The sequence below is a fragment of the Orussus abietinus genome, unplaced genomic scaffold (assembly GCF_000612105.2).
Source record: "Orussus abietinus isolate OABI.00-Male unplaced genomic scaffold, Oabi_2.0 scaffold3, whole genome shotgun sequence".
NCBI classification, from domain to species: Eukaryota; Metazoa; Arthropoda; class Insecta; order Hymenoptera; family Orussidae; genus Orussus; species Orussus abietinus.
The window spans coordinates 1,407,028-1,429,926 of NW_019395984.1; the positions used below are offsets into that span (position 1 = coordinate 1,407,028).

Genomic DNA, 22,899 nt, shown 5'->3' on the forward strand with positions numbered 1-22,899 from the left:
GCGACGGTGGCGCCGCGCGGCGGCCCGCGCGCCAACTCGCCGAGCCGCGGACGGAGTCCGACGTACGCGCGGTCGCGTCGATCCGAGAGAGACCAACGGACCGCCGCTCGGGGAGCGAGACGAGCGAGGACGCGCGAGACCGTGCCTATGCGTGGAATTTAAGCGCGGACCTCGAGAGAGGGAGAGAGAGGCGAGCGAGGCGTACGCCGCTTGTTTACGCGCTACGTATGAACGGGAGAGACGGAGAAGGAGAGAGGGAAATAATCGAGGGGGAGCGAGAGGGGTCGACACCGGGGTGACCCAACGACCGGATTTAATTCCTTTATTTTCGCCGCCCTAATTCTAGCCGCTTTTCCCGAATACGGGGATTCCCGGCGAGGCGGAAACCGCCTCGAATTTCTCAAAAACGTTAAAAAAAGGCGGCGCTCGCTTCGGGCCGAGTCCAAGGCAGAAGGTTCCCACCCGGAAGTGCGCGGCAATCGGAAACCGAGGCCCTGGGTGTACGGCGGAGGAAACGCGCGCGTACGCTAGCGGATACGCGAAAAAGAAAAGAAAAGGGAAACGATCGCGCGGATAAGAGAAACGCGAGAAAGAGACGCCGAACCGCGCGCGCGGCATTACGAATAACGGCGAGGGAAAGGACGGAGGGAGAAAGAGAGAGGAAGAGAGAGAGACCGTCGCAGGACGTACACCCCGGTGAGAGAGGGGCGCCGGTAAAAGGAGTCGCGCCAAGTGCACGAGCGTCGTCGCATCCGGCATCGAGGAGGTGCACGTAGAAGAGGAACAAAGTACCCGGGTGTTCGGCAAGCCGTGGAAATTCCGATTTCGGCTCCGACGGTACTTTTCCCCGAGCCGGCCGTCGAGGTTAGGGCCCGTTGCGCATTAATCGTTATCGTCCTCGCTCCGTCTCGCTCGCGCTCCTCCCCCTCTCCGGGCGCTACGTAGGTTGGTCACGTGACCCGTGACGTCGGCCACCGCGAACGGTCACGCGTCTATGACGTAGCCGTCCGACCCGCGCGCTCCGGGAAATCTTTCCCGTTGGCCGCGGACCGAGCGGTTTCGAAACGGCGAGATCGAGTCGTACCGCGGAATTTCCGCCGAAGTGCCGCGTAAACACGACCCGAGATTACTTCCCGGCCAACGCTTCGCTCGGAGGGCGAAGGGAGAAATTATCAATTAGAATTAATTAGCAATTAAGCCTGGAAGGGAACGCCAGCAGAGGAGTCGGAGTTCCCGCCGGAGACGGACGGAGAAGGGGGACGTCCTCGGAGAGGGCGCGAGAGAGAGAGAGAGACGGACCCTTAGCGGGAGCGTTTCCGTTCGAGCGGACTTAAGGCGGTTACTCGGAAGGACTCGGGACCGCTTACCTGGGATTAACGGGCGCGCGGGTAACCTAACCTTAAACGGGGACACTTTTCATCCCGTGGACGATCGACGACGCGCTCGACTCCCGGCTCGCGGCGCTTAGGCGTGGCCCGCGGTTTCGGCGACCGAGATACCCCGTCGGTGACGCGGGCCCTCCGCACCTATCCTTATCTCCCGCGCGACGTTCTTATTCGCGACTCGGCCGCGTTTACGCGAGAAACCGAACCCTCGGCGCCGGCTCCGAATCACGAATCGGAACGCGACTCCCCGGAACCCGTTCCTTGGAACTCGAGGGTCCCCCAGTCGAACGGCCACCGGTCGAATTAATTTCCCACGACTCAGATCTTCGCGACTTCGATCGCTACGTCGAGCGGGTCGAGCCCCGGGTCCCGCGAATCGGGAAACGGGACGGATGGAAACGAGCGGATGCAAAAGGAGAGAAAATTAACGGAAACGGAATCTGACGGGAGAGGTTGTCATCCTTGCGCGGTGAGACTCGACGAACCCGCTGCCTCGAGACACCTCCGAGGAGGATTTCGACACCGAACGGTCCCCCGATCCCGGTCGAATAAAATCGATTCGTGGAACGGAAGTCGGGACCACCGAAGAAATCGCGATCGCCTCGCCTTTCCGAAGGGCCGATGATCTCGCTCCCCGATGCCGCCGTTTCCGTTTCCCGTTCCTTAACGGGCCACGGGGAGGAAGCGCGATCGCTCGAAGAGGCGCCGCCGGCGAGCGGACGGAAAGGGAGGACCGGGATTATTTTTAGCGGTTACGCGTCGTCGTCGGGCTCGGCGACATTGAACCGCGGCTGGTAATCTCGTAGTAGCGTAGCGGTCGTACGCGCGGCGTCATCGACGCGAGCGGCGACCCACGTAAACGCGGACGACGCGCGCCCGACCATATTCGACCTGGTCCAAATATATACCGGACCTCCGTCACTCCGACTTTTCATTCAAGGATCCCCCTGAAGATGCAAGTAAACGGTCGAAACTCGGGAGTTTTAGGGCCGAGGCGGCGATTCCGGTCCGCGGTCGTTCCGCGGATAACGAATTCATTCACAACGGGGGACGCTATCGAGCATCCGCCGACGACCTCCGTTCCTCTCGTGGAATTCGTTCGCCCCGCGAGGGCCGCGACGCGACCGGAAGTTATCCGGTCTCCCATTTCCTCGGCGGTCCGGTCGTTCGCGGGCAGCCTCTGCGCGTCCGGCGTTTCCGTAGTACACATCCCACTCGACGCCGCGCGTCGGCCCGCGTGGGCGTCCGCGTCATTCACGAACCATCGACCCGGCTCGCCTCCTTCTCTCGGCCGCTCGCCGTTCCTCTTTCCTCCCTCGTTTTCCGCGCCCGCGTCACCCACCCGGCCGCCTCTCGCACGCGTGACACATATTCCCCGGCTCGTAAATCGGGCCGGGCCGAAAAGGCCGGCAAAAAATAGGCCCGGGGAAAGACTCTAGGGCCGCGGCCAGGTAAGTCTCGCCGGCGGGCAGATGCCGCCGCCTGGGCGAGGGCCAGGTGTCCTCGGACTCGTCCTCGAGTTCCTCCGAGGCTGGCCTCTCGTAGCGAGAGCGAAGGTCTCCCTCGCCGGCTCCCGGAACGAATCCGAGGAAAAGCCTCGACGCGGTCGACCGCGCTCGCCATTACCTGCCCCAACCCCGCTTTTCCGGACCACATGGAGCGCCGCACGCGCGCGACGGCGGAATCGGGCGTCGGGGCGGGAGGGGACCGGAGAGGCGCATCTGCCGGGTTCCCGGCCTTTGGCAGCCATTGGCGCCGGCGGCGCGTGCCGCGGCCAATCGCGGGTGCGTGCCGGCAACCTGCGGGGCCGCCACCTGGAGCCCCCGGAGGCTTCCGCGAGCTCTCCACCCTCGACTCCCGTCCTCCGTCGAGCATCTGCCGGGCCGAGGGGCCGCCTCGACGGCGGCGAGGTGCCGCTCGCGATCGGGAGGGCGATCGGGGAAGGGCTTTAAAGGGCAGAAAAATCCGCCGCGACGGGCGGAAGGAGCGACGGAGATAATTTAAAGATTAAAAAGCCGCGGTCGGTGCGCGTTTCGGGAGGGGCCGGCGGGGGGGTCGAAGGTGGCGCGCGAAGGCGCGGAGGGAGACGCTCGAGCAAGGGGCAGCAGGTGATGCGCCAGGTGGAGGGCGACGGCGCGTGCGCCGCCGCGCCGCTCCCCCCCGACTTCCGGTCGCGTGCCCACCCCTCCGGCCGATCCGTCGCCCCGCGCTTCTTCGTCCTCCTGCCGTCCGTCCGCCCCCGCCTCTCCGCGTCCCGAGCCTCGACGTCTTCGAGACTCCCTTCGCCCTTGCCGCTCCCGAGCCGGACGCGGAAGGGACGAGGACTCGCCGCGTCGCGGAATGGAGAGGCGACCGAGTAATTCCTATCATTTAGCGGAATTTCACCCGGCGATGGGAGCACCGGTCGTTTAAACCTCTCACCGTTAGACCGAGCGCGGGGTTTAAAGGGTGGTCGAGGGCCGTCGTTAAGTGCACCTTATGGGCCCGTTTCAGGGGAGGCCCCTCGCGGAACGGACGCGGGGCCGATTATCTTCTCGGCGCGTTCCTTCCGCCCGTTTTCGGCCCTGCGAGCGTCTCGGACGGGAAGCGGAGTCCGATACGCATCGACTCTTAGCCCGCTCCGGGCGGAGGCGACCCCTCGATAACGCGCGCGGAGGCCTCGGCCCGATCCGACTTTTCGCCGAGATACCCCGTCGTCTCCGTTTTCCGTCGTCCGTCTCGCGGCCGTCGCGGTTTTCCCCGCTCTCCCGCGAAACGATATCGCCGTGCCGGCCGGTTTGTGCTTAGCTCGTGTCTAGTCGAAAGAGAATACGTCGGGAGATAACGAGACGGCGACGGGGCCGACGGGGTCGACCGCTGCCGAGACGCGCGCGTGCGTCGACGCATCCCCGGTAACCGAGCACCGGCGCGACCGACGCCTCGGTCGATCGTCGACGCCGACGGAGGCCTCGCCTCGGAGGGCGTCGACGGCGGAATCCGGAGCGGCCGGGCCGCAGCCGGCGGGGCCCGAGGGAGGGCGGCCCCGCGGTAGAAAAAGGCACAATGCCGGCGGAATCACTTCATCGGAACCCCCGGAGCAGATGCTCGGAGGTTCGGGGCCACCGGCCCCGGCTCGGAGGGAGGGGAGCGACAGGGGACGCGCATTAATTTTCCATCCGTCCCCGGCGGAAGGTGCCGGAAAACGGACGTGTCGGCCCTCGTTCCCGGGGCCCCTAACGTTCGCTCGAGAGTCCTCCGGAGCCTCCGGCCGGAACTCGGCCCAAAATCCAAATCGCTCGTTTCCCTCGACTCTCGCCTCCGTCGAGGCCGACGGAGAGGGGTGAGGAGCGCCTGCCCCGAGAGAGGCTCGTGCCGCGATCCCGCGCGGTATCTCGCGAGCCGCAGCTGTCGGGGCCCGAGCTTCCTCGGAGCGGGCCCTCGGGGCCCCGCCCGTCCCGCAGCTGGGGCGCCCTTCGGGCCCTCTCGACCACCTACGCGCGGCCCGGACGACGCACCCTCGCTCGGCGACCAAACGACGACCCCGCTCGTAACAATTCACGGGACAAATCGGAAGAGACGTCGCTCTCCGACGTCCCGGACGCAACGGGGGAGGGGCCGGGGCCCGATCCATTTTCCGGGAAAGGGCCGGAAAAGAGAAGCGGGAACGCGGGGACTAAAGGGTTGGAAGGGCAGCTGCTTAAATATCCCCGAAGCGAGGCGAAGCGAAGCCTAAACAAAGTGGTTCGGGAGACGACTCCAGAGGGAGAGAGAGGGAGAGAGATTCCCTCTGCCGACTAGTTCGATCAGCGCTAAAACTGGTCGCCTTCCTCGTTCCAGTGGTGCTCGAGCGGGCCGACGTCGGTGAACTTCGCCAGGACGATTCCTACCGGTTTCCGTTTCCCGACCGCCGATCGTTTGCACCCTCGGCGCGATTAGTCGCCTCTCGGGGTGTACCTTCCCGACCCGTCCCTCCGCGGGGCGGCGTTCCTTCCGTTTCCGCCGGCGGAGCCCTCGGAGTGAGAATCCCTTGGCCGTTTCGGCAGCCGGGGTGGCGAGCGCCGAAATGGCCCACGCTTCGCCGGACAAATTCGATCGTTGTCGCGCGTTTGACGGCTATTCAGCAGAGATATATTCAGTTACCAGGCCTTAACACGAGCTCGACGTCGTAACACGATATAACCGACGTCGTCGCTCCAAGGAGTTCTCCGATGTTACCGAGGAACCGTGGTCCCGCGCGGCCAGGAACCGCCAGAACCGCCGAAAACCCTCGGCGGCCGTATTTACTTCCCTCCCGCTCCGCGCCTTCCGGCCCACCGTTCGCGCTCCCCTCGAATCGTTCGATTCGAGTCACGCCAGCCTTCCGAGCCGATGTTCCGTCCCGGCGAGGCGCCGCCAACGACCGGAAATAATGGGATAAATCCAAAAACCGGGGGACGGCCCGTAGACGGGGGCGCAAAGTCGCGAAGACGAGGCAAAGACGAGCTCGAGGGCGGGGGACGAGGTGCACTTAGCCGCCGCCCCGTTTAATGTACGTCAAAAGGCCGCCGCCGCCGTGTCATTTAACGTTGTCCCACTCGCTTAGCGCGCTCCGAAACGCCGAGGTCGGGCGAAAAATGCGGTTTTCCGCGCCCACGGGAAATTCTCGCCCGAACGCCGCCAAAGAGGGTAAACGACCCTTTACCGTCGACTCGAGAAAACGAGCGCCCGGCAAAGAGTCCTCCTCGTTTCGAGGATACCTCGAAGACTCAAAAAGAGGACCGACTCCGTTGTCCGCGAGGAAAGTTCGGAGGGATTTTCAGGAATTCTCGGAGGCACTTTTCCTGCGTATTGACGAACCGATAGGGGAGAGGAGACCGAGAAGGGCTAGTCGGGCGGGGGAGCGGAGACGTCGTTTCCGCCCGGGGGGTGCGCGCCTCCTCCCGTCTCCGGGCGTCGAGGAAATTCCACCTCCTTGCCCTCGTTGACCCCCTCCTCCCCCGGGGGTTCGGCGCCGCGACCTTGAACCTCGGACCCCAGGAGACCTCCGAGGGAGAGAGAGGGAGAGAAAGAGAGATTCGTTCCGTTTTTCTCCGGCCGAGTACGGGAACTCGCTCGCTCCCCGATCGATGGTCCAGGTCGGGGCGACGCGCGGTCGTTTCCATCGGGGCGTGGACGGCTACACCTGGCCCGGCACGCGTCCCGCCGGCCGCGGGCCCGCACCTGCCCTCATCGACGGGCGCGGGGACCGAGGGGTCGGAAACGCGCGCGGGTTACCCGCGGCCGCCGCGCGGGATGCGCCGCCCCGGTCGGATTCTCGCCGATTCCGACGCCGGATCCCCGTAAATCGGCCGCCGACCGCGAGAGGGGGCCGGCAAGGGGGGGAGAGAGAGAGAGAAAGAGACTGAGAGAGCGGCAAAAGGGAAAGCGGAGGATGGCAGGAGGACGAGCAGATGGCGAGGCACGCGCCCCCCGAGCGGCAATTTTTTCCCGGGCCCCGGAGGGATAATTACCGATCTCGAGCGCGGATAAGGAGGGCCGCGGGAGAGGAAACCAGAGGCCGCGTCGTCGGGACGCCGCTTCGAGAACGGCCGCGCGGCGGACGGACATACGGACGGACGTAGGCGGCGGAGAGGTCGCGGGGTCCAAAGTTTCCGCGGTTCGAGGACCGGCCCAGACGGCACGCAGACGTCGCGGACTATTACTGGACCGGGAACCCGTCGATGTCGGACCTGGCGGAGGCCGCGGCGGGGAGAGGAGAGGAGAGGAGACGAGCTCGTGGGTGGCGCGACCGTCTCCCGAAATATTAGCCGACCGGCCGGTGCATCGCCACCGCGTCGCCGTAGGACCGCGGGTCCGACGGGGGTCCCTCGCGGAAAATAAAACGAAGAGAAACCGCGTTCCGCGGGGCGTAGGCGCGAAATTCGGAGGTCTCGGGTATCCGGCGACCGTTCGGTCGCGCGGCAAGGTAACTCGTTACTCGAAGCGAGGGAAGAAGAGCCGCGCCGCGAAAATCCGGAGACGCGACTCGGCTCGAATCCAAGGAGCGAGCCGTGGCCGAGTTAGGACCGAGGCGATCGACCGGTTTAGGCCGGACGCGTTTTCGGGGCGGGTCGTCGGTAGCGATAGCGCGACTCCTCTCTCTGTCTCTCGTCTAGACTCGGCGCAGACGTTACCTAAGGGTGTCGGCTTAAAATTAGCGGTATTTTGTTTCGTCTGCCTCGCGTATCCGAGCGACTCCGCGCCCGCCTTCTCCGCTCCGCTTCCGCGGATTCCCTCCCTCGAAGCGGCCGCAAAAAGAAATCGGGATGGAACGAAATCCGCAAAGTCCAGGGACGCGGTCCCTGCGAGTCGGCCTTGTCGGCAAGAGTTTGCCGACCCTCGTTTCGAGGTTTCCTTCGAGGGACCGACAAAAGGGCGAGAAGCCGCGAGGTCGGTAATCGTCGAGGCAAAGTTCGGACTCGAACCCGTCCGGCCGTCGGAGCGACGCGCGAAAATTCCCGCGCAGGTCGGGTTTCGGCCGGCAGCGGCCGGCAGCGCCCTCCGATGGCCCGACTCCGGAACCGAGGGGTCGTTTTACCGACCGGGAGGCCGGGGGCGATCGGCGCCCCCTGAAAAAACCTGGAGCGGAAACAAAAGAAGCCAGGCGCCCCCACGAGGCGCGAGAGGGAGGGAGCGAGCGAGAGGGAGCCAGAGGGAGCCAGAGGGGCGCGAGCGGCCGGATGACGTTGACCTCGAACGCGTGGCCGGCGCGATGGCGATGCAGCGGAGGTGGAGGACCGGAGGACGCGACGCCGCGCGCCGCGACGCTGACACACCGCGTATATTTGGCAACGCCGCCCGCGGCTCCGCTCGGCGAGCATCGCGCTCCGTAATAGCGTTTTTCGCCTCGACCGAAATTCACCCCGACGCGGGAGGACGGTTCCCTGGATCGAGGGGTGGACGAAATCCCAATCGCGAAAATCGACGACCCCCGAAAACGAAAGGGGGTTGGTCCGATCGCCGGTCCCAAAGAATCGCGAAATTTCGCCCCGGACGGGCGAAAACTCCAGGGGAGTTCCCAAGGATCCTTCCCTCCCGGTCGTCTCCCGACGACCGTGGATCGCAGGGACCCCCGAAAGGGTAGGTCCGGCAAAAGAGAAGCTAAAGTCACTCACCGTTCGTATCCGGTTTTGCTGAGGGCTAGTTGCTTCAGTCTCGCCACCGCCGACAGCTGCTCGAGGCCCTGCTCCTCACCCCCGTTGTTGCCGCCGTTGGCGTTGCCGTTGCCGCCACCCCCGCCCCCGCCCCCGCCACTGTCGACGCCGACGTCGCCCCCGCCGTCCCCGCTCGTGGCATCGGTGTCGTCCTCCATAGCTGCGCACAGATCATGCTCGTCGTTATCGGGTAGTGCGGATCGGTGGTCGGCGTTATCGATCTACCGTCGCCGCGAGGATCGTCACCCTCGGGAGTTTCGCTCCGCGCGCGGGTACAACCCGCCGGCGGAATGTCCGAAAAGGTCTCGAGGCGAGATCGACGCCTCCGTCCCTCTTTCGGACAGCGGCGACTTCCTCGGATTCGCCGCTAGGACATCCGCATTGGCGGGTACCGGATGGGTATCCGCGGGGCGCGAGTTCCTCGACGCTCGCCGCGACGCCTGCGACCACGTGGGATAAGGGGAACGGACGTGGACGCTCCCTCGCGTCGCTCGATCTCGCCTCCGGTCGGGAACGGATCGAGGAATCGAAATATTCGCGAGGAAAAAAAATATATATTCGAACCCCGGTCGAAAATCGATTCACCCCCCCGTCATTGGCGACCGCTCTCGGTCGAGAGCGGACGATACGCGGCGGCCGGGCCGCGCGAGCGCGAAACTTAATACGCGCGCCGAGCCCGCACCCGAAGGGGAGGCCCGCCGCCCGATCGCGGCGTCTCCGTTACGGATACCGGAAGTAAAAGGCGGAGCGGGCGTACGCGCGCGTACCCACGCGTCGGAAGGAGAGCGCTTACGCGCGGAAAAAGGGAAAGAGAGAACGAAAGAGAGAAAGAGAGAGAAAGGGGGGGGGGCGTGCGAGCGGAGAGAGCAGAGGGGCGTGGCAAGATGAATGATCGCAAGACGCGGGAGTATTGATCCCGGGGACCGTACTCCGTCCCTCTCTCCCTCTCTCTCTCTCTTGAACGGAGTCGCGGCGGTCGCTCCCTCTCCCTCTCGCACCCCATCTAACCGACCTCTAACTCCGCCTGTCTCTTTCGCCCCTCTCTCTCCGGCACCCGTTGCTCCGGTCCCTTCTGGAGCTTCGCACCCCTGTACCGGGTGACCCGCGAGTTCGCCGCGGGTTCAGGGTCACGTTCGCCGCTCCGCGTCTTCGGGGGTCCCGGGAGTAGGAGAGTCGGCCGGGTGGGTGGAAAGAGGAGAAAAAAGAAACGTGGAAACGCGGACAGGGAAATTCGCTTTACGAGATGAAACGGAAAGGAGGAAAGAGACGGAACGTCGGTGGGTTGCGGATAACGCCCAAAGTCGATTCGAAGCGGACGCGCGTCCTCGGCCGCGGAACCGAAATAACCCCGGATCGTCCGGTCCGTTTACGTAGCCGGTAATTACCGACATCGGTTTTACGGCCGCCGGGAAAAAGGAAGCGCGGCAAGGGGCGAGCGGGAACGACTCCGACGGTTTTCGGGTGCGCCCCGAAATCGGGACGCGTTTCCCTCCTCCGTCCCGCGTCCTGGGCGGGACGCGTCCCCGTTCGCGAGTCTCTGTGGCCACGAAAAATCTCACAGGAGTCCTCGCGAGGGTCCCGCGGGCGTCGGGTCGGGGATCGGAACGGGGCTTAGGACCGAGGGGTGGACCGCGGCAACGGGGGAGGAAGTTTCCGAGTGCGGGAACGTCCTCGCGTCCCCCTTTCCCCGACCCACCCCCCGGGAAGCGAGGAGGACGAACAAGGATGAGGGAAGAAAAGTGTAAGGAAGGCGCCGAGATAGATCAATAACAAACCATTATGGGGACCCCAGGGGCGGAGTAGTGCAGGGATACGGCGAGGCTCGCACGCACGGGAGACCCTCGCAGCCTCTCTCGCCCCCTGCGACTTCGGCGCCTCCACTCTCCTCCCCGATATCTTAACGTTCTTCGCCAACTTCCTACGAAATTATTTTTAAACGATATCGAAAACGTCCCCCCCTGCCCCGACCGAGATGCGAGGAACGACCCGTTCCTCGACGACGGGCGGCGTCGTTCCGGAGACCCGCGATCGGTACGTCCGACGGATCCGAGACGGAAAAGGGTCCATCCGTTTCCTCGATTCGTCCTTTGGCGACGAGCGAAGAAAATTGAAGGGAAAGGATCGTAAAGAATTGCCGAGGGGGGGCGGCGAATCGGAGTTCGGCCAGGGCCACGGAAAACCTCCCGCCGAGACGAATCCTTTCGGGTTTTCACGCGGGGGTGCGGTTCGCACGTCGGGCGGAAAGCCCGTCTCGTCTCGTAACGCGCGCACGGAACGATTATCGTAAACGCCCGAGACTTTTTCATTTACGAGACCCCGGGTGCCCATCGGGTACGCGCCCGACGTTCCGATGACTCGGTGACACGATGACACGATGACACCGCGACGTGCCACGTGCGCGCGTCAAGGCGTCACGACGGGTCACCGGCGGGTCACCGACGCGTCACCGGCGGCGCCGATGCGTCACCGACCGCGTCGAAATCTATCGGTCGTCGGCTCACCTCTCCGGACCGGTCGTCCTCGTCGACGGCGGCGGTTTTCTTCACGTATCCACATGTCCCGGAGTCGAGGTCACGGGTCGGGCTTCGCGGAACCACCGAATCGTCACCACACCTCCGAGGAAGCGAACCGTCGTTCAGGGAGTCCTCGGGTCCGTCGCCTCGACGGCGGTTCGAAGGACGTCAAGGGAGAAGGAGAGCGGACCGGCGACGTCCTCTCGTCCTGGGGTCTCCCCGGTTTCAAGGTCACACCTTAACCTTCGAGGCGAGTCCCCAAGGACGTTGCCCCGCATCGATCGCTCCCGTATCCATGGCGAAGGTCGGAGGACGCGGCACCGAGAGGTCGTTGACTTCCCGGCGACCTCGCGAGCGAGGACCTTCGAGGACCTCGGCGCGTCCTCGGGAGGCTTCCTCGTCGGCCTCTCCGGAGGTCGCCCTCGCTCGTCCGTCGCGACGTAAACGAAACGGAAAGGCGACACCGGGCGGGAGCGTCCCGGCGACGGAAGGCGAGCGCGGAGGTCGAGTTTCACCTTCTCGGAGGGCGAAGAAGGACGACTCGGCGGGCGCCGTCCGCGCCGTCCGCGCCCCGCCCGTCTCGCGAGGAGAGCGCCGCCGTCGCCGGCGACGCCTCGGGACCTAGGGTAGGACGCCTTCCCTCGGCCCTGCCGAGGCGGCCAGAAACGCGCGTCCACACCCGCGTACACCGGCGACGAGCACCTTCCGAGGCCCATGGCGGCGATCGATGCGGCGGACGGCGCGGTGGATCCGCGAGGGACGCGTCGGGTCGCGCGGGTCGGCACCGACTGGCGAAGGCGCGGCCGCGCGACGCCTCGCCCGGGCGGGAGGAGCGGCGATCGGGCGCGATCGGGCCGCGGCCGCGACGGCGGTGGCGGTGGCGGCGGCGGCGGCGAGATCGGTCTGCCGCGGGTGGGCGAACCGGCGAGGCGGCGGCCGGGGGGCGGGAGCGCCGAGGGCGCCACCGCGCGGCCGCGACGCCGACGCCCGCGATCGATAGTGCGTCGCCGCCGTCTCGGGGCCAGCGTACGCATCGCGCGTAACGTGTACCGGATGAAAGGAGAGCGGAGCCCCCGGGGTGGGGGCGCCGCCGCCGACGCCGGGTGGGGGCGCCGCCCGACTCCGCGACCCAACGGGCGGCTCAAGGTGGCGGATAAGAAAAGTCATCACGGTCACTGCGCGCGCCGAGCCACGCAGGGCAGTCATTCATTGATTGCGCCTCCGCCGCCACCGCCGCCGCCTTGCGTGGCACGACCCGCGTGCCACGCTGCACCGGCGTGCCCGCCCCCGCCGAGGCCCGAAAAATGCCCCCGACTCTCCCTTTTCGCCGGCCTCCCCTCGGGCCCGGAAAGGGGAGCGAGCGTAAAATCGGAAATTCGCTCGAGGCAATCGACCTCTCGGGGGTCGGCGGTAGGCGTCGACGCGGCGACGAGAGGCACCCGTCAAAAGCGGTCCGCGAGGTCGAAAAAGGAAAAGCCGTCCGATTCCTCTTTTCTTTCCGACAATTTTTTTTTTCCCCTCTCCTCAACTTTCTCGAGACCATCTCGAGGCAAGGGAAGCGCTCGAGTAGCGGAAGAGTAGACGGGGCGCCGTAGCTGAATGGAACGCGTCGGGGTGGATGCGGCTGCAGGGGGCGGCGGGAGGGTGGACCCACTTCACTTTGTACACCTCCACGAGGCCGGCTACGTCACCAAGGGATTTATGAATAAACTCGGCTCCGCCCGGGGCGGGCTCCGCGGAAAATCCCTGAAGAAGTCGGCGATCGAGCCTCCGCCGAGGACGAGCTCGCGCGACCCCTTCCTCTCGGCCGACGACCGACGCGAGAGTCGTCCGCCCGAACGGGAGGAAACGGCGTCCTCGCCCCTTTCATCGCGGGGTAACAGCTCGCGAGCGCGTCGAACCGCGGCCGAAGGGACTGAATGGAACCGCGCGGGGGGTGCGCGGCAGCGATTGCTCCAATTAAGACGGTGGCAAGTTCGTTAAGAGCGGGTCTTAAAATAGCCAGCGACACAGAGCCGAAGAATGCAAGGGCCGGCCCACGTTTATCGTCGGTCGGGCGCTAAGATTAACCACTCGTAACCTACGAACCCATCCGGCTCGACGAAAGGGGCCAAGTCCGCTGCCAACCCCGGGAAGGGAACCCCGTGGGAAGCGAGAGGTCGGGAGCCGCTCGTGCGAGGTTCCCCTCGGGGGGCGTCGGGGAAAATTTGGAAAAACCTTGGAACGGCGGAACGACCCGGTCGATTCCCCATCGCGACGCTCCGAGGTGGATTTGGGTTAAGCCGCCGGCACGCGATACCCTGGGGAAAACGTTTTCGTCGGCGGGAACGAGCCGGAAGCGAGCGGGAGAGCCCCGACCGAGTTCCTTCGACTAGGGGATCTTCCCGAAGGGCGTCGGCGCGGTCGAGGAGGGACGGCGTCAAAGTCGCCGAGAGAGGACCGGCCTTTAAATATAACTCGCGGACCGTTCTATTTATAAGGATTAACTCGTTGGCGCGATAACAAAGGCAGCCGTCAAACGGCGGACGCCAATTGCGGCCCATGGACCGCCATGGGACGGGGAGCGGGTATTCCGCCGCGGCCGCCATCTCGTTTCCATCCCGCCCGCGACCGACACCGCCGTCTTTCCTCGGGGTTCCGTCGCCCGACGAGTTGCGGATCGACCCGATAGATCGGTCGCGAAGGGAACCGCGGTCCTCCGGTCGACCGGGCCGCTCCTCCTCGAGGCACGCGTCGACCTCTTCGACATCCCCGCGGTCGGATCCCGCGAGCGTTTCGAAATCCGCGGGGCCCCTCGCGAACCTCCCCGGCAAACCCGTTCCGGCCTCCCGGTGGGCGCCATTTTGTTCCCGCCGCCATCTTCGGCGCCCTCGTCCCGTCTTCGAGGTTTCCCTTCTTTCGCTCGTCGCGCGTTCCTCTCCCTCCCTCGTTCGTCGCCCGGCCGCCCGTCGGAACGCACCGCGGCGAATTGCCGGGGAATTACCGGCGCGCGTCTTCGGGAGCGCCGCGAGCCAAGATGGCGGCCGCCTCCTCCGCCCCCGAAGGGCATCTTCCTCGGCGCCGACGAGGCCGAGGAAAGGAGGCGCCTTAATCGATCGGGCGAGAACCTGCGCCGGGGCCGCGATCACTTGCGGCCCGGAAGTTGCGACACGCATCCGCGGTTATCGCGGGCCCCGCTCCGGGGGAGTCGCGATAACGGGCCGATAGCGACCGAGCCGTCGGCGTTCCGCCCTGGCTACCCTGGTCCTCCTAGACGCCTCGCCATCGGCGGCGGAATGGAGGAGACCTTTCCGCCACCGCGGGGGAGTTAAGGTCGATCGATTCGCCGAGGCGGCGACGCCGCGCGAGCCCAAAGAAGCGGGATCGACTTAACCCCGAAAGCGGGCCCGCGGTCTTGTCCCCCGGATTAATTAGGGAATTCCATCCCGGACCGCTTTTTCTTCCTTTTCCCTCCCGGACGCTGGACTCCTTCGCCGCTGACCCCCGACCGACGGACCTTGCCGCTCCTCCAGGGATTCCCTCCGTTCGATCCCGACTAGAATCTCCCGTTCACTGGAGAGCGGAAGGAGCATCTGACCCACCATGCGCGGCGCCGCGTCGCTTTCGAAGCTCCGAACTCTTGACGCGCGAAACAAAGACGCGAGGGAGAGAGAGAGAGAGAGAATTTAGAAATAAAGAGAAAGAGAGGGGAGGACGTTTATCATTCATATCGCGGACCTACTTCGGGCCCCCAGGCGAAGCGCCTTTGCCTCTTAGGAGATCCGTTCGCTCTCTAACGAGAGACGGAGAGCGGGGGCCTGAGCGCGGCAGGGGGAGAGAGAGAGGGAGAGAGGGACAAGGACGAGGCTGGTCGGAGGGAACGAGGTTAGGCGCGGCGCGGACGGAAGGGGCGGCGGAGTCTCGGTGGCATCCGAGGAATGCCATGTAATAATCGAGCCGAGGTTCGCCCGGGGGATCCGCCAGGCGGCGCCACGGGTCGGCTCGCCGCAACAATCCCGCCGCGAGTTGCGCGCGCCACGCGGCCGCCGCGGCGGCCAAAGCGGCGTCGCCCGTCTACAGAGGCTACGCGTCCGGGGCCCGAGAAGGATCCGGGTGGAGTCCGAGGCCGAGGCCCGATTCACCGCGGATTCCTGGAAGACCTAAAGACTTTATGGACATCCGGTGGCAGTTTTTCGAGGTCGAGGCGAGCGGGAGGAGCGCGAGCGCCACTCTGCATACGTTCGGCCACGGTACGGGTTTAAGGGGGCCGATCCGTCGAGATAAAGAGCGGAGAGTCTCCGCCGACCGAGAGGACAGAGGGCTCGACGCGAGTCGGTCTCGGCAGCCCCGGGAATCGGCGGACCCCGGGGACGATTTCGAAAGTAAAACGTAAAATCGGATAAGGCGGTCAAAGAGCGGCGCTCCCCCACCGCGGACGTTCGAGGACGAGGGAAACGCACGGAGAAGATAAATAAACGGGAGGAAAGACGCGACGCGAGGAGCGATACCGCCCGGGGGGGGGGGGGGAGAGAGGAAGGATCGCGCGAGCGCGGCGAGACCAGAATGTGAATTTAATAAAGCGGAATAAATCATTCCTATGTAACCCGGCTAGGGTCGGTAACGCGGTGAGAAGGACAGGGCGGAAGTGGATCGCGCGCGCGAGAAAGAGGGAAAGAAAGAAAGGGGAGAAGAGGCGGAGAGGGATGATAACGGAAACGAGAGTGGCACGGGGGAACGAGAGCGAGATAGAGGGAGATAGGGACCGAGAGTGGAAGGGAGAGAGGGGGGGGGGGCGAAACCGGTATTTTTGCAGGAGAAGGGTGCATTTCGTTGCGATTATAAAAGGTCCGGGCAACCCCCGGTGTCTAGACGACGTGGCCTCCTATCAAAAACAGACCACCGATCTGAAAAGACTGAAAGGGCAAGGAACTCTCCTCTAGCGATGCCAAGAAATTAAAGTTTCTCTCCCTGCGTCCGTACGCGCGCCCGCGTGTACGGATACGCGCAGGGATCGACTGAAACGGGGTGTTTCGAAATTACCCCCCCAAAGACAAGGACAAGAGACAAACGCCACGTTGATTCGTCCGACGAGCATCGAGCCACCTTGTGCGTTGTCACGGGTGATAAGAATTCGCAAAGGAACGCCTGATCAATTCACCTCGGGATAGATTTAGGCGCCTCGGTTAATTTCGCTTGATTTTACGTGAATTAACGAGAGTGCGCGATAACGACTCGAGGTACGCCGCGTATCTCTGCCGATCCAATGCCGAATGGAGCGGCCGCGAGGAGGCCCCGCCGAGATAAACACCAGCGAGCAGGGGGGCGCACGCGTAACTTCCGCAACGACGAATACCTCGGCCGAGGCTGTGAACGAGGAATCCGGGAAAGAATGACGAATGTGACTCGCGCGCGTGTCGAACGAAATTCCAACGAAGAGCGCGAGTCACCCCGTGATCTCACGCTCGCTTCCGAGAAACCGGCAGTGGAAGAATGAGTCTAGGAGCTGTACTCGCGTTTCTACGGTTCAAAGTCAACCGAGTACTCGACAATTACCGGGAAAACCGCTCGACGATAACCGGGCAATGTCAGCGGCATCTACCGTGAGATCCGTCGAGACGGGACTAGCAAACGTCACGAGCAAGGGAAAGTCGTAAAGGCTGATATTTACGTTTTAATGGGAATTCGCGAAATCCAAGAATCCCGAGCACGCTCTCGTGGAAAATGGCGGCCCGCGTATACGCAGCGCCATCGCGGCGGCCGCGGATCGAGCGAGAGGGCCAAAGAGCCGATACGCGACCTCTGGAATGTTAGATAAAGCCTGCTAGGAGCAGCTACGATCCAGTAGCAACAGCTGGATGACGGAGAAAGAGGGAGAGAAAGAGAGGAAGATCCTCGAAGAGGGGGCGCGAGAGAGACGAACCGTCCTGAGGCCTTTATCAAACCGGAGTCTAGCTCCCTGATAAGGACACGAATTCTGCGTTCTCGCTCTTTTCCGTGGACGCGAGCCAGATTCTTTCCTTCTCCCTCTCTCTGTTTGCCTTTCCCTTATCTCAATCCTTACACGAAAAAAAAGAACGGCAGCAATGCTCGCAATTCTGGTCAATTTGAATATTTCACGGAATAAGGCGCACTATAGCTTTCATTTATATCGTTACATCTTGTTGACTGTAATTAAAGATTGCAAATTCTAGATAATCTTTTCGATACTTCAGGTTGTCACATCCAATGAACGCGTCTTCTCGTCTAATGTAGTTTTCAATCCTTTAAATATTACTTCAGAATATTTATGTATCTACATGATCGCACACCATTAAGATTTCAGCTTGTCTCGAAACTATTAGATACTTAAATGTTTTTATAAAGTTTCAAGAGAATAAAAAAAACAAACGGAGTGGATGTACCTAACCTCTAAGACGGACAAGACCTGGATGGAAGTTCTTAAACAAATAATTTGGCACGAGTTGTTTTGCTTGATCTCTCTCTGTCGAAGAATAACGAATAAATTTCAAAACAAACATCTTCGCCTTTGGATATCCTTTCGGATGTATAAATGATTTTATGACAACTCGTGTAACGATATCTATCCTGACAGCTCAAACGGGCTAGCCCCCTTTGACTGGCTTTGTTCGACCTCCTCCGGTTTTACCAAATGACATCGCCAGTAGCTTGCAACGATCCCTCGAAAGTACGTAACCAGCAACCGTGCAAGGTGTCTAAGGCTTCTAGCTACCGTCCACAAACAAGCAAAACTGATTTTGACCTTCTGCCAGGACAGAAAACCTAGCTGGTCGTCGAGATTCGGTCTCGGCATAGGATCGTTGAAAGCTCAAGAGGCGTTTCTCGAAAATTACGGAGGAAACGCGAGAAGAGCGAGCAGCCCTCGGCTCGACCTAACCTCTAAAACTCACGGCGAGGATGCGGGTTCGGTGCAGCCGCGAGGCAAGGCGCCACTCGGCACTCACGGAGCACGCCAAGAGGCTGGCACGGGTTCGGCGGTGGGCCCACCACGCCGACGGTTCGCCACTTCCCGGACTCGAACAACCTCGAGGAAAGATAGTTTCGCTGGGACTCACCCTCCTCCGAGTTTGCCAGGTCTTCATTCTGTTGGTAGGATATATCTGAAACCCACAAACAGGCCGGGTTAGAGGAAAATTCCCTCGTGCTTAGAGGCAGTCTCTTCTCGTCCGCAGGCACTCACTCACCCGCCATCTTGTAACAAACTACGACGCGCCCTCGTGGTCGGCGGCTGAACTTTCACCGGGCTCGTCGCGTGAGAGCAACGGAGACAGGCTACGACGCGAGAGAGACGCTCACGGTAGACGCGGAAGATCGAAGTGGAGGAAGAAAGCAGGCAATGCTTCCGAAAGCCGTTAGCGATGCAGCGCCGCCTTCTGGAGACCGGATACCTAACCACATTCATAACAATAGAGTCGAAACTCCATCACTCCGGAAATACCGACGTTACCTACGGACTCGAAAATCTCTCGTACGGCCAATTTTACCAACACACCACTGGGCGTAACAGCGTACAATTTCCCATTGACGGTAAGTAAGATTTACAAAAATCGCCTCTTACTCAAAATCAATTCAATTATTAGCAATTTCACCATTCAGCGAGCAACCCGCTAGTCTGAATATCCAATGGACTCCACTAAAATCCACCCTAACCTTAAAAATTAGCCAGCAACCGTAAGGTCGATAAGCTCATTCGATAACAGAATTTGAAAACCGTGTTTTGGGCTGCCTTATCGTGTACGAATTCTGCCGATAAAATACGGCCTTTGTGAGATTGCGTAACGTAATTTTTGTTCGACGGCCCAACGGCTGTCGACGTCACTGTCTATCGGAACACTCGCGCGCGTCGCTCGTGAGTCCGGTTCGCGAAATAACATCTAGTTAGCTTTAGTTCCTCCTCGACAGTTCTCGGCCACGCAGACGCGTCTTTCGGGTCCGGGTCTCTTCCTGGCAAGCGGCACGCACGGCATCCGCGGCCCTGCCTACAATTTGTCTACGCATTGTCGACTACCCGCAGCTGTCCCCGGCGGTGATAGAAAAACACGTGAGAACGTTCCAGAGTGGAAAGTTTCTTCACACGAGCTCATCCTTCCGATTAATCCTCGTCGCCAGTCGAGGCAGCGACTTTGAACGTATCGCAAGTGCCGGAAGCCTCGTAAGTATGCGACGGTGAAATTAAATCGCAAGTGCTATTGCAAGTACGGTTCGGCATGTGACGAATATACTTCGGTGCATGTGATCCGATCTTCAAACACGTCGAAACCGCTTCGAGGGGATTCTCCTTTGTATTCGAGTATCACACGTAACGAAATAAAATGGGTGATTAAAGGGAAGAGGTATGGGTTTTTCTTTTTTTTTTTTTCCGTTGATTCAACCAACGGATTAAATGGAAATGGGAAAAGTCACTGCGAAGCGGCTCGACGCTACGATGCGGACCGCGTTCCAAAACCTGCGCGTTGCTGTCGTCTTCTGGAGCACAAGGTCGATTCTTGGACACGTCTTGAATTGCTAATGGTTTAAGTATACCGACCGCATCGTCGCAGATAGATATGGAATCAAAATAAGTAACCAAGGATTGAAGGGGAACGCAACGGTGATAAAATACACGTAATTACTGGTATTGTCACTTCCATCAAGGTACAATTACTTGATTGACGGAATTACGCAACTCAGGAAGTTAATTATACCTATCAAAGTCGCTGAACGCGTAGAGTGTTTTGTATCCGCGACTTGGATTTTCTCTCCTTTCTGAATTCTTCCATCGCACACTCTGGAATCTCAATTTATATAAGCGGTATTAATTAATATCGAGGTAATCGTGGGTGCTTCGTGAGTTCCGATTTATTGCATCAAACGAAGACATGTATGTGTACCTGTTGCACGTGTCTTGTTGCAAGACGGTCGTCTCGAGGGCAAATACGTTACGCAAAAAATACAGAGTATAGCGCGAATTAGTACGTAGTAATGACTCGTGTAAGGCGCTTAGATTCGAAAATGTTCGGTAGGTTGAGAACCGCGGGTATAAAAATTTGGCCTTGCTTGCAGCGCGTTTTATGTCGCGAGTCTTATCGATCTTGCGTGACAAAAAGAAACGATACCCTGGAACTCCCTTGGGTTTTAATATTTTTAATGGCGTTGGCTAATCGTTGATCAATGGGTTGAATTTCATTGTTTGGCTTCAGGTGCTTGTAACATGACCCTATAGTATTTGTGATTATATGTACGTTCACCTAGGTATAGATAAGCGACCGTGCTATGGATCGGGGACGTATATTAAATTACTGTGCGCGATAGAGTGGAAGTCTTTGCTGCGTAACGAAATTTAAAAGAAATCCCGGAGAAAATAGGATAGCAAACATTGCTAGAAAGTGTGCTCGATCGCGACCGCGAACCGTTCGTTATTTCATTTTTTTTTTCCGTCCAAATACGAGATGGACTCGTCTCGAAAAATTGTTGGGCGCTCTCGACTCTCATTCATTGCGCTCTGGATGCATCGAGGTCGACGATATTATCTTACCCATTAAATGGAACCGCGTCACAATGGTGTGCGTCAATGTCCCTGTGTCGTAAAAAACGAATGACTCATGTCGAGTCGATTCTTTCAAGGAATTCCAAATCGTTCTGGCCGTATCCCCTGTATGCAAATAAAAAAAAACAACCGTTTAACGCGTCAGCCATATCTTCAAACGTCGAGGAAAAAGTTCCGCGCTGGGCCGCAACTCGTCAGTCTGATTAAGATTTCATCCGGGGCTACGTTACATTGGAAAGGCAGTCATGTATAATTTATAATCGCAGATAAAGTTAAAAGTCGGACCGTACCTCCGATTAATTTGAAACTTCGTATACCCATGTATTTTGACCCGCTGATTAGAAATAGGATAGTACAAATTGGCGCAAATGTTTATAACGTGACTTTTTCTCACTTCATTTCCTGTTAAATCGTGTTCCAATCGGCGAAGGACTTCCTGGAATAACGCGTTATCTTATCTGGCCATATCTAATCGCTCGGTATTCTTGAAGCTCATCGATCCTTCCATGTATTTATCTTATACTTTGCGCAAGTACTGACGGGAAGTCTTCATTTCCTCGGGGCGACTACGAGCTCCACGCCGTGCCGGCCGGTAATTCCATCAGCAATTCGCTCGGTTGCTCCTTATCGCTGCTCTGACGGTAACAATGCAACGGTCACGTAACGTTAATCCGCATTTGTAGTGTAGATGTGCGCGCTACTGTGTGTCGTATGTGTAATCGGAACCTGCGGTATCACGTCTCTGAGAAACATTACTGAACCTTTTGCTTGCATTTTCAAAACGCGATACGAGGGCGAATATGAGTCACATAGGACCGCAGAATAACACTGAGCGCTGGTGAAACGGTAGAGTGAAATCTGCGGAAATTGGACTTAGACCGAAATGGCACCTTATCTTCCTAATTAATTATATTTTAATAAAAATGTATTAATCCTTGGAGGACGATTCAGCGCCGACGACAAAGTTTCACAGGTCTTCGGGTGGATAGTGATCGACAATATTTATGCTTTCAGAAGTAAGTCACCAACAAGATGGACAAGAACGCACCTCCGCCACCAGGTTTTATGCCACCTCCACCCTACACCTCTCATGTACCTCCACAGCCTGGTAACGATTTTAATAATTAATAAATATTTTTTGGAAATATTCATGCACATCTTGGGCTATGATGTATAATTAAATTTTCAGGTGTAGTCATCATCCAGACACAGACATTTGGTCCGGATACAATGCCGATGACATGTCCTTTTTGTCATGCGACCATTTCCACTCGGGTAATGCAGGAATCTGGTACAAAGACTCACATGTTCGCGCTGATACTGTGCTTAATCGGGTAAAGTAAACCTACATAAAATAATACAGAATTTATGAAGGGAGTATTAGAAAACTCAAATGCCATTAGACTTGTATATTAAGTGCACGCTTCTGATCTTAGTATGAATACTAATTTCGTCTCGTTTTCGTTTCTCTTACAGATGCTGGCCCTGTGCACCATTCCCTTACTGCATAGACAGTTGCCTAATTAAAAAACATTATTGTCCTGCCTGTAATGCTTTTCTTGGCCAGTATGACAGTTAGGCTCGGATTCCACCAAAGAAAGCAAATGACTCAAGGGATGGTATGAAGTGTTTTAGTCTTATGTAATTGGAGTTTGGAACAGAGATCAACATTTTCAACTTTTCCTGTTTACTAATTTCTAACGCATAATCTTGATATATTCATTCTTCCATGTTGTCTTCTTTTGACAAAAACAAAAATGTTTTGTAAAGATATACGTTTTTTTTATACAACACGTTATGTACGACATATCTAGGTATATGCTTACGTAAGTTCCTTATATGTTACATATAAATTAAGCGCCTTTAAAGATAACCAAGAATGTGTATTCCTGCTTCAAGAAGACTAAGAATAATGTAAAGCATCTCTAATACCGTTTAATGGTTTTTTAAAACGGTAAATACGTCGCACGAGAATCCTGTTAGCGAGCAAGACAGTATTTAATCTACAATTGCAATTTGTTAATTCCATTCTTTCCATATATATATATAAAAGTATAATAATAAGTGACAGTTGGTGGAAAAAGATGTTTTCAAGATTTCTGAAAAATCTGTGCTCCACCCTGTGCTCTAATAATTCTATCAATAGCATTTGATAAAAATAAAACTCTAAAAGTAGTAATATAAGTAACGCAAATACAATTGAAATTAATTTTGCTTACCTTTTGTATAAAGTTTACAAATTGTCAAATTGTACTGCTTTTCATACACTTGTAAATTATTTTTTATTCAATAAATACAATACGTTAAAGATAATCAACTTATAGCCT

The 22,899-nt window shown here is 59.1% G+C and overlaps 2 protein-coding genes across 9 annotated transcripts in view; one reads left to right on the forward strand and one right to left on the reverse strand.

Annotated features, from left to right (window-relative positions):
• The window catches only part of LOC105699090 (serine/threonine-protein phosphatase 4 regulatory subunit 1), a 50,028-nt gene extending 38,203 nt beyond the window's left edge, over positions 1–11,825 (reverse strand). For both annotated transcript variants that reach the window (XM_012423807.2, XM_012423806.2), the window contains exons 1-2: positions 11,038–11,825; positions 8,498–8,696 (exon numbers count right to left, since the gene is read on the reverse strand). In XM_012423807.2, the coding sequence (XP_012279230.1) occupies positions 8,498–8,696; positions 11,038–11,092 (254 nt within the window). In that variant the 5' untranslated portion in view covers positions 11,093–11,825. The remainder of the gene's footprint in view (positions 1–8,497; positions 8,697–11,037) is intronic.
• A 6,727-nt stretch (positions 11,826–18,552) lies between these two features.
• Positions 18,553–22,885, forward strand: LOC105699227 (lipopolysaccharide-induced tumor necrosis factor-alpha factor homolog). 7 transcript variants are annotated; one of them, XM_023433907.1, is made up of 5 exons: positions 18,553–18,573; positions 18,949–19,198; positions 21,587–21,680; positions 21,762–21,906; positions 22,049–22,190. In XM_023433907.1, the coding sequence occupies exons 3-5, from the start codon at positions 21,605–21,607 to the stop codon at positions 22,149–22,151; spliced, it is 324 nt and encodes a 107-aa protein (XP_023289675.1). In that variant the 5' UTR covers positions 18,553–18,573; positions 18,949–19,198; positions 21,587–21,604; the 3' UTR covers positions 22,152–22,190. The 7 variants fall into 7 exon arrangements, with proteins under 7 accessions (XP_023289675.1, XP_023289676.1, XP_012279489.1 ...); XM_023433908.1 differs by lacking the exon at positions 18,553–18,573 and having other exon boundaries at positions 18,883–19,198; positions 21,590–21,680; XM_012424066.1 differs by lacking the exon at positions 18,553–18,573 and having other exon boundaries at positions 18,887–19,198; positions 22,049–22,885.
• Positions 22,886–22,899: the final 14 nt, after the last annotated feature.

Bases quoted from the DNA above. Each gene is read 5' to 3' on its own strand.
- LOC105699227 (XM_023433907.1), top strand. From the start codon at position 21,605: ATGGACAAGAACGCACCTCCGCCACCAGGTTTTATGCCACCTCCACCC. The intron at 21,681-21,761 runs GTAACGATTTTA...TTAAATTTTCAG, and splicing joins TCATGTACCTCCACAGCCTG to GTGTAGTCATCATCCAGACA. The intron at 21,907-22,048 runs GTAAAGTAAACC...TTTCTCTTACAG, and splicing joins CTGATACTGTGCTTAATCGG to ATGCTGGCCCTGTGCACCAT.